The sequence below is a fragment of the Ischnura elegans genome, chromosome 8 (assembly GCF_921293095.1).
Source record: "Ischnura elegans chromosome 8, ioIscEleg1.1, whole genome shotgun sequence".
Lineage (NCBI taxonomy): Eukaryota > Metazoa > Arthropoda > Insecta > Odonata > Coenagrionidae > Ischnura > Ischnura elegans.
Window position 1 is genome coordinate 34812063 of NC_060253.1, and position 13529 is coordinate 34825591.

The 13529-nt window shown below is 38.8% G+C and overlaps 1 protein-coding gene across 2 annotated transcripts in view; it reads right to left on the reverse strand.

The window, feature by feature from the left end:
• The window catches only part of LOC124163391 (sphingomyelin phosphodiesterase-like), a 234130-nt gene that overhangs the window by 16160 nt on the left and 204441 nt on the right, over window positions 1-13529 (reverse strand). For both annotated transcript variants that reach the window (XM_046540275.1, XM_046540273.1), the window contains 2 exons: window positions 13004-13252; window positions 3203-3375 (listed from right to left, as the gene is read on the reverse strand). In XM_046540275.1, the coding sequence (XP_046396231.1) occupies window positions 3203-3375; window positions 13004-13252 (422 nt within the window). The remainder of the gene's footprint in view (window positions 1-3202; window positions 3376-13003; window positions 13253-13529) is intronic.

Sequence of the window (13529 nt, forward strand, 5' to 3'; positions counted from 1 at the left end):
ACGTGCCCCCCCCAGAAGCTGAAAACATGATTATTATTATTATTTCTTCATTGTTAATGACAGTGAAGGCCTTGAGGTAAATTAGCTGCGAGTGGCTCAATGTATCCTTTGTCATAAAAAGGTTATTTAATCACGAAGGTCATATACGCTATACAATTGGTAATATTCCACTTTATGACTTTCTCTGGCGGGACGTTTTAAAAATCTTGTCTATCATTACATTCGATTTATTTAATGTATTACGAGCCTCAATCATTTGATTTAATATTAATAACTTTTTCATCAAAATAAAGAGAATATTTTCTAAAGTAATTGTTGTATTTTGTTTTTAATCTCAAATATGAGATGATCTGTCAGACCCTTGTTCCCCCCCATAAAAAATCCTGGATCCGCCCTTGTATCTGTGCATGAGACACTTATTAATAAGAAGTCAATTTGCAAGAAGAAAAGATTTAGGAGAAAAAAGTTAAAATTTGGAATAGTTCCTGCTATAATCCATTCTAAAATCTGTATTTTGTCGTATATTCGTCACTCTTGACTTAGCATTTTCTTCACCAATTATCAGCGTTTTTATGGCTCCGCGTTGAATTGAGCAACATTTTATGGAAAGGCGTTGAAAAGCAGCGAACCAGGATTTGCCTCTTGGAACCCTCTAAAGTATAGACAATATCCATAAAATGAAGGGGTAGCTGACACTTATAATTACGCTTCGTTATTACTGTATTTCTTCATTGTTAATGACAGTGAAGGCCTTGAGGTAAATTAGCTGCGAGTGGCTCATTGTATCCTTTGTCATAAAAAGGTTATTTAATCACGAAGGTCATGTACGCTATACAATAGGTAATATTACACTCAATGACTTTCTCTGGCGGAGCCGCGTTCGGGAAAATCAGGGTCATGAGGCGAAACAAATAGTGAATATTTTGAATGTAGTGCATATGTAGAATGTGTTCCATAAACCATCGTTTATATTTAGAGTTTGGGGTAGATAATTAATTTAGCGATTTAATTACGTTTAGAAATAGGTGGTACCTACTTTTGGGTGATTAAATGGGGACATAGGCGGATCCAGGGGGGGGGGGCACGTGCCCCCCCCAACCCTTAAAAATATGCTAGATTTTTAATACGGTCCCATTATCATTTCGTTCGTTTTGTATAACAAGGTATCCTTGTGCCCCCCCCCTGAACAAAATCCTGGATACGGCCTTGCTTGTGCCCCTCCCAGAAAGAAATCCTGGATCCGCCCCTGAATGGGGATATAACAGAGTTATTACGGAGGTAAGTTGAAAAAAAAGTCTCAACATTCTTACATTAATTTTTCAATTATATCCTGTGTATTTCGCCATTTCTCAAGCAAATCGTTCCACTAATGATTTCGAATTTCTCGATTTGTGTCATAGATAAATAAATATTTAGTATATAAGTATTTTGGGTTAAATATAAAATATATGTTGTCGCGATACCAACTTTGTCATGAACGGGACTCATTTCAGAATGCCTTCTTTAAAGCTAAACATAGGTGGCACCTAATTTTGGGTGAGTAAAAAAGGAGAAAATGGAGTTATTATGCGTGTTAGTCGAAAGAATTTGTCCCAAATTTTGTTCAATAAGTTTTCACTTGCATCCCGTGGATTCCGCAGTTTCTACATCAAAGTGTTCAGTTTATGCTTTCGTAGTTCTCGATAAATTAAGTTGCAGTGCCATCTTCTTTTTTCATTCCTCATTCTTCTTCAGTGCCAAGGTCAACCATTTTTTTCGGAATAATCTGCATAAACGAATTGCGTTGTGCCCAATTATGGACATTTTTTTCTATCGACTCCACGAGTTAAGAGGGTGAATAATACGTGTGTCTGTTGCCCATCAAGGAATATTTTGTATACCCGTCTTGGATGATTCCATAATTGGTCTCGATCGTTTGGCCGGTTTGTTTGGGAGCTCATTTGAGATTGCTTCATTGGGCCATCGCATCGCATTGCGGGGTCATCGCATATTCCGACGACTCTCATTGTTGCGTAACGGTCATGCACCTGTCCACAAAACACAACAGATTTCATGATTGGTCATCCACCTGCTCGCAAACAACTGTAGAAAAATACTGTTTCGATAGATACAACGCTGTTTTGGTATGTAAGTAGTACTTCTGCATTTCAAATTAATCCTCAAGTTTTCAGTTACTCAGTCCTGTATCCATAAAGTGAAAGTAAAATACGGAAAGAGGGTGCGGTTTTTTGGGCAAGATTGAGCGAATTAATGTAGGATAGAAACAAAGCTGAAGTCATTGAAGAGGAAAATAGGATATTTTAATTATTATAATTGAAGTACATTTTTACTTGCTGAGGCTGCAATAAACAAGGCCGTTGCCTGAAAAATGTAACGTTTCGGGGGGTTTACCTAGGGGGTACAATGGTACATATTGCGGAATAGGGGTTCAGTTGGAGCTGTAGGTATAGCATGCCTTAGATGCCTTGGCCTATTGTGCATTAATTAGATTTAGATTTCCTCTTAAGCTATTATTGTTCTCCTAGTTACGTGAATGATAATGTTAAGTAATGGAGCCGAATTTCAGGTTCTTTTCTGCGCTATGCCCTCAGAGTCGGTGCTATGAGTTTTGTAAGGGTGTCAGGGGGGGGGGGGGGGTAAAGATCAGTTTACCGCCCCCTTCCCCTTACTCTCCATACCCCCCTCCCTCAGCCCCCTTATCACTAAAATATAATACATCTGTGAGATATTTTTTTGCTATGCGGTACTTGAAAGTACCGTATGTTTGCTATTAAGAACTTTTATTAATATTATTATTTAAGATTAATAATTTAATAGTTGTTGTTAAATTATTTAACTACAAAAACTTAGGAAATTAAAAAAATAAACTTTTCATATTTTGAAATCAATTGATTTTGGTGTGACTTGGTGGAACGATGAGATATTTATGGCGAAGCAAAAAACCCAGTACTTGGTTTGTCTTGATAATGACTCTGTAGCCGTGGAAACTAGTCGACAGAAAATAAAAGTTTGTGGTACAGTACTGTGTTTTTTGCTTCGCAATGAATTTTCAAACTTTGTCAACCCCTGAAATCTGCCGCCTGAGGTACGTGCCCCCTCTGTCCCGCCCTAGTTCCGGGCCTGTATGATCCTGTCTTGCGAAGGGAGTGGATGTATAAAGTGATGTCTTCGTGCGTTGGACGCCGAAGCAGGTGTCGTTTACCTGTTCAGTGGATGAGCCTCGTGGTTTCCAATCGTCGGATACACCGGTTTGTTGGGGAACGCCTTGGAGATTGCTTCATTGAGTCGTTGCACAATCATCATGTTCTCCTCTTGACTGGACGTCCAGATGGCGTGCGGCGTCAGGTCTCCGGTCATGATGATCCATTCGGCGTCCTGTGGAACAGTGGAAAAACGGAAAATTTTGTGAGATTAATTATATATTATACTGGCCGGCCACCCGGCGTTGCTCGGGAAGGATAGTACCCAGAGAAGGGGAAGCTTAGAACTTGGAATTCATGGTCATATTGGTCTCGCAATGGGAAAATATGAAAGAACGTAAGAAGGAGCACGTTTTGTTGGAATGTACGGTTAAAAGGACAGCAAACATATTCGTGGGTCATTTACTTGTGATCGGTGAGATTGCGAGAAAAGGCAGTATTGGTAACTGGAAGTCGCCTAATCGGCCTTTACCTCGCACGTAGCGCGCACAAAGATATAAATAAGATAAAGAAATGTTTATTGTTCTTGAACATAAAAAGGTATGCATTAGTATCAAGGCCGCTATACACGGCGAAAGATTTAATTCGCATGATCATTCACCGTGTATAACGAAATAATTCGCGAATGAAATTTCATGCGCATGACCATTCAGTGAAAATTAGAACATGTTCTATTTTGCTCACATGATCCTGTGAATGATCACGTGATCATTCAGCATGACCATTCACTGTGTATAGCGGCCTTCAGAGCTCGAGTGCACAGAAAATTGGACACATGCAATAAATGATATAATTATGGTAACAGAAAGTACAAGCATATTGGTAACATTAATTTTTATCAGCTAATGACATTTAATTGAAAAGTATAGTTTTGAAAGAAATCAGTTATTTGGAGTTTTAAATTAGTTCTGGAGAACTATTCGAAATCCTTTTCCCAACAACAGAAAAGCATTAATTAAATGTAGTGGTTCGACGTTGTGGAACAATTAAAAAATCTGGATATACGAACATGGCTGAGTGAATGGGGATGTTATCGGAGTGTGGGAGAGTGAGCAGAGGTGGGGAATCGGTGCTTGGTGGCGCTGAGCACACTGGAAGGGTTCGGAAATGAGGAAACGATGCAAAGGATGCGTCGGACGCAACCGAAAGTACCACAACGGGGTTCCAGGGCATGAGATGCACCTAATGAGCTAACTTTGGTCGCAATCCATGCAGCCGTTCGGAAACGCATAGCGGACAGACAAACAGACATCCTCTTTTATATACGAGGCATATTCAAAAAGTTGGGGCCTTTTGGTCACTGGAAAAAATATACTCTTATGAAACACGTTTTATTGGGACTTTTAGTTAGTCAGAAACCTACTGCACCTCTTTACATAATCGCCGTTCACTTCTTAGCATTTTTCTTTCCGCTGCACCAGCTCAATTTATTTGCATGTTTGCGCTTAAGGCGCCGTGTGAATGAATGAAGTAAAAACTTCGAAATGTTCCACGACGAGGTAAATAACATAAAAATATCCCAGGTTGGGCAGAAGCACAGGACACAAAAAGATAAAAAAAAACACTCGCAGAACTAAATTTACGGTGGAATACATTCATCTTCCTCAGAGTTAAGTTGGAGAGTGGGTCTCCTTCCTAACTCTGAGGAAGGTGCACTGTTGATTCCACCAGTCTTTGACGTCCTTTGAAGAGTTGTAATCAGAATTTGCGGGACTTGCTGTAAAAACTGATGGAATAATAGTTACTTTGCTGATTTCTAAATGTATGTCGCAACCATTCATGACTGTTAGCGGTTTATTATAGACTTGGTGCTAAAAATTGTTTTAAACACCCCAAATGTTACAAAATTGAGGCCGAGGAAGACTCAGAAATTTACTTAAAGGAATTAACTACTTAAAAGGAAACTACTTAAAGGAATAAATATTAATTATATTTATTTTTTTATGTAGGAATACTAGTAAAAGTATTAATAAATGCTAGTTTTTTTAATAATAAAAATATTTAAAAAAACTAGCATTTATTCGGTTCGCTAGATTCCACTTGGGTCTAGAAGTTGTAAAACCACTAAAATGTGAAAATAGCTTGGTTCTTCTAGTCTTCCGGGAAACTTTCCTATGGTTACTCAACTTTATATTTACATGCATCGCAATTCGAAAGGTAACCGCAACTCCATTTGGAGTTGCGGTTACCTTTCGAATTGCGATATATATATTTGGTATAATTGGCATTTTCGTTGCCAGAAAGTGAAGGAAATGAATTTATTGCGGTCTGTATAGCTATGGGAAATTGTTTACCAACAAAGGACTCATTAGATTTTAGCTCTCAAGAATTAAGTGATCCTTTATTCTTGGAGTTGCCGCATAAAAATTCTAGGTTGATTGGAAAAGTTATTTTATTATTAACGCTAAATTTTTATGGGTATAAATAGAAAGAAATAATGAAATGATAACATTATGTTTAAATTTATTAAAAAACAACTATGTTAAAAAAATTAGTTTAAAGTAAGTGTTTTAACGACATTTTAAAAACCTATTTTAATATTAAAGGACTCCGCTGCTGTCATTTGTTTGGGATGGGCATATTAATAGATCTACGTCAATTCCTTTAATTTCGAAGTGATGGAAAATGATATGGCGTTGAACATAATTAAGTGGCTGAAGAGATGACTCATCGGTATCATATAATTCAGAAAAACCTTCTAAGAAAGAAGATATGCCGGCCTCGGTGGCGGCGGGGTTACGTCCTCGCCTGTCAACCATGAGATTGAGAGTTCGAGTCCCGCCTGGGTAGGTTTCTCCGCTCCAGGGCATGGTTGTTCGTATACGTTTACTCGTTACACTTTTTGAATACCCCAGTAAAAATGGCCAATAAGAGCTTTATCCGGTGGTAGGAGAATGAAATAAAAAATAGGTACTATGAATACTTATGTACTTACAATTGTTCATAACGATGAAGCATCTTTGCAAAAGACTTGCTTCACGTTTTCGCTTGTGATTATGCACTGACAAAGAGAAAAAGGACACCTTTTAGGCTTAGATACACACACTGCGATAGAGGCTATGAGACGTCTGCTGCGACCAAAGACCCTGAGCGAGCAGGTATCCTATTGGTTGTGGACAAGGGGGATCCAGGATTTTTCTGGGGGGTACCAGGGTCTGACAGGCGAACGGTCTTCTCACATTTGGAATTAAAATCAACAATTTCTCTACGAAATATACTCTTAATTTTAATATCAAACTTATCAATATGTGAATATTAATACTTTTATATTAAAATATAGAATTTATTAATATTTGTATTAACAATCGCATATACTTTATAAGCGCATTGGGGCATGGGCGTACCCAGCGAGGAGCAGGGGGGCAGCTTCCCCCCACTCCCGCTAGCAGCAAAAATTGCAAAAGTCTTTAAGCAAAATAAGTACTGAATTGAAACGAAATTATTCAACAAATTTTCTTTAAACCCAATAAAAATGATATGTATTAGTATAAGATATGTAACTGAAATAATACTATTTTTGTAAAGGAAATAATCTCATAAACTAATAAAGCGCTGTTATAATTTTGTTAAAATGTTGGTTTCATTCACCTTTTCCATGCTAAAATGTCACAACTTGGCTTGCCCTCTCCTAGACCATGGCTTACCCCCCCCCCCTAGTTATGATCCTGGGTACGCCCTTGTATTATTGGGGGCACGTGCTCGCTCTAAATCCGCCCTTGGTTGTAGCTGCTGAAGTGCCAACTTAAAATGGCCAAACTCTAGAGCACTAAAAGAGTTATTGGTGTCGCGAAAAAGACAAAATGAGATCGACCGAGAGATTCAGTTGCATCCTCTTGACATTTCTGCATCTGCTTTCATTTGTGTTTTCAGTAGCAACCACTGAGGATATCTTCATTTTTGTCTACGATTATCTACTCGTATAAAATTTTATCTCGGTTTTGCTTGAAATGGAAGTTGTAGCAGTGGCTTTTCAGGTGTGCCAAGACTTGCTATGAGAAAAAAATTCTCTGCCAGTTTTCCAATGAAATTCAATGTAAGCATTCTTCCACTGCGCAAACGAGTTCTTCAGTGAAATATACAGCACTTAAAATTTGCACAGAAGATACCTAATAATAGCTTGTGAGCTAGAATTCTTATTGTAAATTGCCTTTCACACTGTGATAGTTTCTCACAAACGTGATGGTGTTAGGACACTCAAAAGCTAAGAAAGCGTGTGTTTTGATGCATCACAAACCGCGCGGAAGAAGGAGAAATTCGTCCTCGTCAGCAACACCAACCAAATGCTATTTCAAAATGACCGAAAATTTTCCGAAACATTTATGAGATGAGTAAGCTTGTGTGTATGAGGCCATAGTCAAATGTTTTCTTTGAGTGAGCTACGATAAGTTGACAGTAGCTGACGATACTTAGTTAGCTTCGATTTTTTTCATTTCATCTTTACGCAGCTAATAATTTTATTGGCATTCTTACCTTCTCTGCGTTATGAATGTTGATACGTTCGCAGTATCCTTTCTTCGACATCTTCAGGTAAATGTAAAATATGTTCAACTTCAATTACTGTGGCCGACTGGGAGAAATATCATGGCAATCGAGTTAAAAGTTTATGCGTCGCACTTAAAAAAAATATTTTGAGCCATTTTACCTATCTAGAAAAGGCAACAATAATATCTCTTGAAAAAATTCAAATGAAAATCCGCAACGTTTGGCATATTTAAACCACTTTTACTAGTCTCTTTCCTTGTGAATTGGAAATCTTCCGTTAAATATGTATAGCTTGAGGTGAAAAAAGAATGAAATCAAGTAAATATATTATTAATTTTCTATTTTCTTTACTTATTTCGATTCTTCGACACCGATCTTCGATACTAAATGCATTCAAAATTTCTTACAAATCGAAATTGCCGAGGCAGTGTTTGCTTGATGCAGAGAATCGATATTTTAGGTCAACGTCGTGCTCGTAAATAGTAATCGATATAGGAACACCTTTTACAACTCACCATTCACATCTGTCTTACGTATCTGTTGAATAACGGTTCCGGTCGTGAATACTCGGAAGGGAAGTACTACATTCATTCATGACTGCAGGGGTCGGCGAACTTCTCACTCGTGCGAATCGTTTTATTAAAAAGAAGACGTGGTGGAACGTCTGTACCTTTCTGCGTATTTCCGCCTTGCTGGAAGTTGAATCATCGGCGGAGGGAGTGAATGGTCTGGAAAAAAATACGTTTCGCGAAAAAATTATAAGTTCCGAAAGCAGGAAAAGCGTTAAGTGATGAGCTCGGGCAAAGCTGTTTGGCCAGTTTTACTTTTTTTAAGGTTGGTTACCATGATGTAAACAGTTTGAGTGGTATTTATTGTTGCATAGTCAAAGAGTAGAGTTGAATTATCAGTTTTTTCCTAAGTGCATGTGTTTTTTGCAGGTAAGTTTTGTTACTGTTAACTGTAGATGAAAGATCGACCACGGTGGCGCAAGTTAGAGAATTTTAAACGAATTTAATTTCTCCTGGTGAATAATATTGAGGAATTCTTATCGGGTTCTCAACCAGGTGAATCAAGTCGTATAGGCCGACGTTTCGGAAGACGATTTGTCTTACATTTTCAAGGCGTGTTACTCATTGAAATGTCCATTTTCACACATTGAAATGTGAAATTGGACAACCATTGAGCAACACGCCTTGAAAATGCAAGACAAGTCGTCTTCCGAAACGTCGGCCTATACGACTGCGTTAACCTGATGTAGAGCCCAAGAAGAATTTATCAATAGAGAATTATAGTTTTAACATGGTACAGACACAGTGGCGCCGACTCCATGGGGCCTGAGGGGGCCCGAGCTCCCTCAAATATTCGTTATGGGTGTGAGAAAAAAATGTGTCAGGCTTGTCGATTTTCCCCGGAGTGTCCAGATATCGAGATTCGAGTTATCAGGGTTCTTATGTTAATCATGTGACGCTTCTAAATCGCTTAAAAACTTAAAAGTCACTACTTATAAAATTTCCCGGGGCAAGATCCCCCCAATATTTTTTGTAAGTCGGTATCCCTGTACAGACATTGTAAAACATTTGACATAAAATCTATCTCCATTATGGACTACTGACTGTATCTCGGCATCCTTCCCAGAATATTCCGTGATAGCTGCTGGTTTAGCTCGTTACGTTGAGCAATTCATATAACAAATTCCAAATTTGCGTATCTTCCTATTAAAAATGCATGGTAGTCAGCCGTTTTGAGAGGCATCGGCCTTCCGAATTTACTGGCCCGACTTCAGCTGATTGGAGAGGCTCTTAGCATTCAAAGGTTTTCATTTCTGTAAACGAAACGTACCCGAGCGCTCATCATTCCATTTTTTGGGTTACTTCTCGGAAAGAACCGGGGCGCACCTAGGAATTAAGGCTAAGGGGGGTGGGGGGTTTAGGCGCAACGAATACCTACGGATGTATGGGGTATTGCATAACCACCCCGTTTAGCAGGAGTTGCGGGAGCCCTTCTCCAGAAAAATTTGAAGAATGATGGTTCAAAATGGTGAGTTTTACGGCTCTCTGAGGGATATTCGATAAATCCTAACACTATTCTATAAGTAATACTGATCCAAATAAGTAAAATGGATTAAGATTAAAAATTTCTCTAAGCGCTGGGGGGGGGGGGGGGTTTATCCCCCAAAACCCCCCCCTCGCTGCGCCACTGGGAAGGAATATATACATAAGCGCGTATGATGACTGATACGCATCACTAGCATTACCGATAAGCCGTGGTCAATCTCATTGTTACTCTCTCTTTTCATTCGTCGTGAGTATTCTATTAAATGGAATTCAAATTTCCAACCGATAAATAGCTGAAAATCAAATCCCATCGCCTAGTCAGCCTATCAGATCCATTGCGAGATCGTTCTTGTTTATGTTATCTCTGGTGGTATCTCACGTTAAATATGTATTATCGATTTTCGGCTCCTGTGCGTGGATCCAAGGTTTTAACCTCATAATCCAAAAATATTTTTAACAAAAATGTTATAATTCTTAATTTGATAATAATTAACTAATATCGCTGATTTATTAATCGAAGTAATAGTTTAATAAACCTATGTTGCATTATAAACGTTCTTTAGTCTTCTTTCTACCATTTCGAAGTTTTTTATGCCCGTATACTAGAGAGTTCGCCTAATAGGGAAGTGCACTAGTGTTTCAAATGCATCAAACACATTTTTTAAATTAGAGTTCAGAATAACATAATGTCGTAAAACCGCAGTTTAAATCCTAATAGTGAATACTTGATTCGAGATATTCGTCTGAAATATGGAAAAATTCAAAGGCCGCGAAAACGGGTGTCCATGTTGAATATTGGCCGTGACGTCACAAGGCAGTAGCAGAAGGCAGCTTCTACACCGTTTAGTTCTACCACTATTATTGCATAGAAAAATTACAGAATTTGAGGGTATCCGTTTTTTGCTGTCATAAAATATCTTAAGAATGTATATGTGGCTGCTTCTCTTTTGACTAAACCACTTCATCATTGCGTAATATATTAATATTCATTTACGTGTCAACTTCAAGTTTGGAAAGAGTAGTACGAATAGCACATTGAATCTTTAATAAATGCATGATGGCATTTATTTTTCGCTGGGTATATTTTGGCACAATGCCGTTTATCATGCCAAAACTTTTTTTGTAAGAACCGAGTCAAACTAATAAACCTATTTCAGACGTTTGCTGCAAGACTTATTCGTTGCGTATGTATTCACGCCGGCCGGAACGTTCGCCCTTCGCAACTAGAATCATGGGATGTTAGCCTTATTTCCGAGCTGGCTGGTTGTTGCAATGGTTCGCTGTCCAGGATGGGTTCAAGAAAAGGTAATCTTGGTTGGGAGAAGGAAAATTCCAACGATTTATAAATGGTATACCAAACTTTGATGTATTTATGGTTACTGAATTTTTGAATAAGGGCAGGTTCAACGCTCCATAGAAATGCGAGACGTTAAGGCTAACAAGGGGAGACCGCGTACCTTGCTGCATCTTTTTAAATTAGGGCGTTAGTTAGGCTGTAATTAATTAATTTTCATGCGTTACTTTTTACAAGTTATATATATAAATTTAAAATATCCACAATTACCTTATGGGTCGGTTAGGTAGTGGTAGCGTGCACGATTGAAATGAAAGTTCTCATCCGAAGGACCGTGGTTCAAGACTACGATATGGCATTATTTTTTGTTGTCTTCATTGTGATCATACGGCATCAAGTTTATCATTAATTATAATTGCAGCAATCATTGACATGAGACAATTTTTTAATCATCATTATGGCGTTTAAGTATTTTAGCAGTGTCTTTGCAAACGCAGAGATACGATGACTACAAGGGTTGGTGTGCGCTGAAATGTTAATTTTTTCTTTGCTTATACTGACCAACTTCCACATTAAAAATGAAAACCACTCTTGCAAGAGCACATACCATTAAAGGCTCGCGGCAAGCAACAATATGCGTACAGGCATAATTAATAAGAACACAAAGCGAATATAAAATGCCATATATCTCGAACACTTGTAATTCACATTACTCCAAAGGGAGTTTACTTACTCAGTACATACCTCAGCACCTTGTACTCAGTACCTACCAGTTTACCTCAGTAGCAGTGCTAAAAGAACCATTCTGAAATATAATTTCAACTAACAAATAGGATGAAATAAAAGTTGATAACCCTGGACCGGGCGCGCTGGCGTATAAAATACGTCAATCTTTGAAAACCAAGGATTTCGACATTGTACGTACATTCTGGGCTATAATGGTCTCGTGTATTCTTACAATGTACTTTGACTGCCTATATTGCGAGTTTTCAAAGTTCGAGGTATTGTAGTTAATTTTTTAGATCAGCAAGATGAACCCGTCAACAGTGGAGTATAAATTACGCCGCGCGACCTGCCGTGTACCTTTATATCTGTATCACCTATAAATGTAATAATTTCAATAAATAAATATTAACTTTAGCAAAAATCGTTTGTTATCATATATGCACATATCATGGGCAAAGTACGCATTTTGCCCGGTCGTGTAAAAAAACAGTCGCGCCATAATTCTTTAACCAAACTACTTTCAGTTTATAAATTACGTAGGTCTACGCGGAAGATGCTATATTTTGACTCAACACTCTTTCTGATGTGACTGAGGTACCTATTAAGTAAATTATCATAATATAAATATCAATTTGATCTTACAATACCTTCAAATGATCTTCAAAACAGAATATCATCGATAGGTAAGAGTCAGGAGCAGCCTTGAACCATTTATTCCGTATAGCTTGTGCTTAAGGCACGGGAATGAATATCTTCTCCAGGCTTTTGTTTCGACGTCGAGATGAAATTTGGAACAAAAAATCATTTATAATTCTATTTTGAATTCATGTTTTCGGTACTAGACGACATTTTTAGGAAGCAAACTCCACCGATTCCCGGAAACTCTCGCCGCGCTAAAGAAGGCGACGGAATACAGCGATACTCCACTGGTGACTACTGCCTTGTGACGTCACATCTCAATCAAGATGGAGGCACTGTGTTTCAGCGCAACATGAAATTTTCCGACTTTCAAAACGTTTTAAAGTGCATACCCCAGATGCAGAAAATAAAAGTGACTATACTAATGTTTCTTTTTTAGGCTAAACTTTCAAATTCAGCAATAAAAAAAAATTAGTGCACTTCCCTATTGGGGCAAAGTGCGCAAGTCCCGATATGTCTTAATTACCCAGAATCTTCTGTATTCGTGAAAAAAGGCCAAAAATCAAATCATATAACCATGCAAACCTGCCCCGGCTACTCCTACTCACCCCGTTCACTTTGGATGCGTGCTCCAGGGCGCTTTCCACCGTCCTCCATGGGATGTCGCACGATCCGTAGTCTCCCCAGTGTCCCGCCAGGAGGACTGGTGTCTGATCAGTGGTGCTCTCAGCTCGGCAGCACAGCGGGTCCGGACAGTTGCTCACGCTCCCCTCAACGTACTGCGGGTCCCAGTGGATGTCCGTCAGGTGGATAACCTTGTAAGGGCCTGCCGCAACCACGTCATTCCGAGCCTGAGACTGTCACGGGAAGAGAATATGTTTCATACTTAGTATAAATTAGCGGTATGCAGTTCACCAGAAATGTCCGCATCAAAATAATACACTGCGAGCCATTGACGTAGCGAGGGAGGACCGGAATCCCCCCGAAATATAAAAGAACACAATCACTTTGTTTCATCATAAAAGAAAACAAAATATTAGAAAATCAAATTTCCCCAGAACCCCTCCTCCGAACGAAATTCCTGGCTATGCCACTGCTGCGAGCCGCTGCTAGGGTGTTTGGCAGGGGGTGATC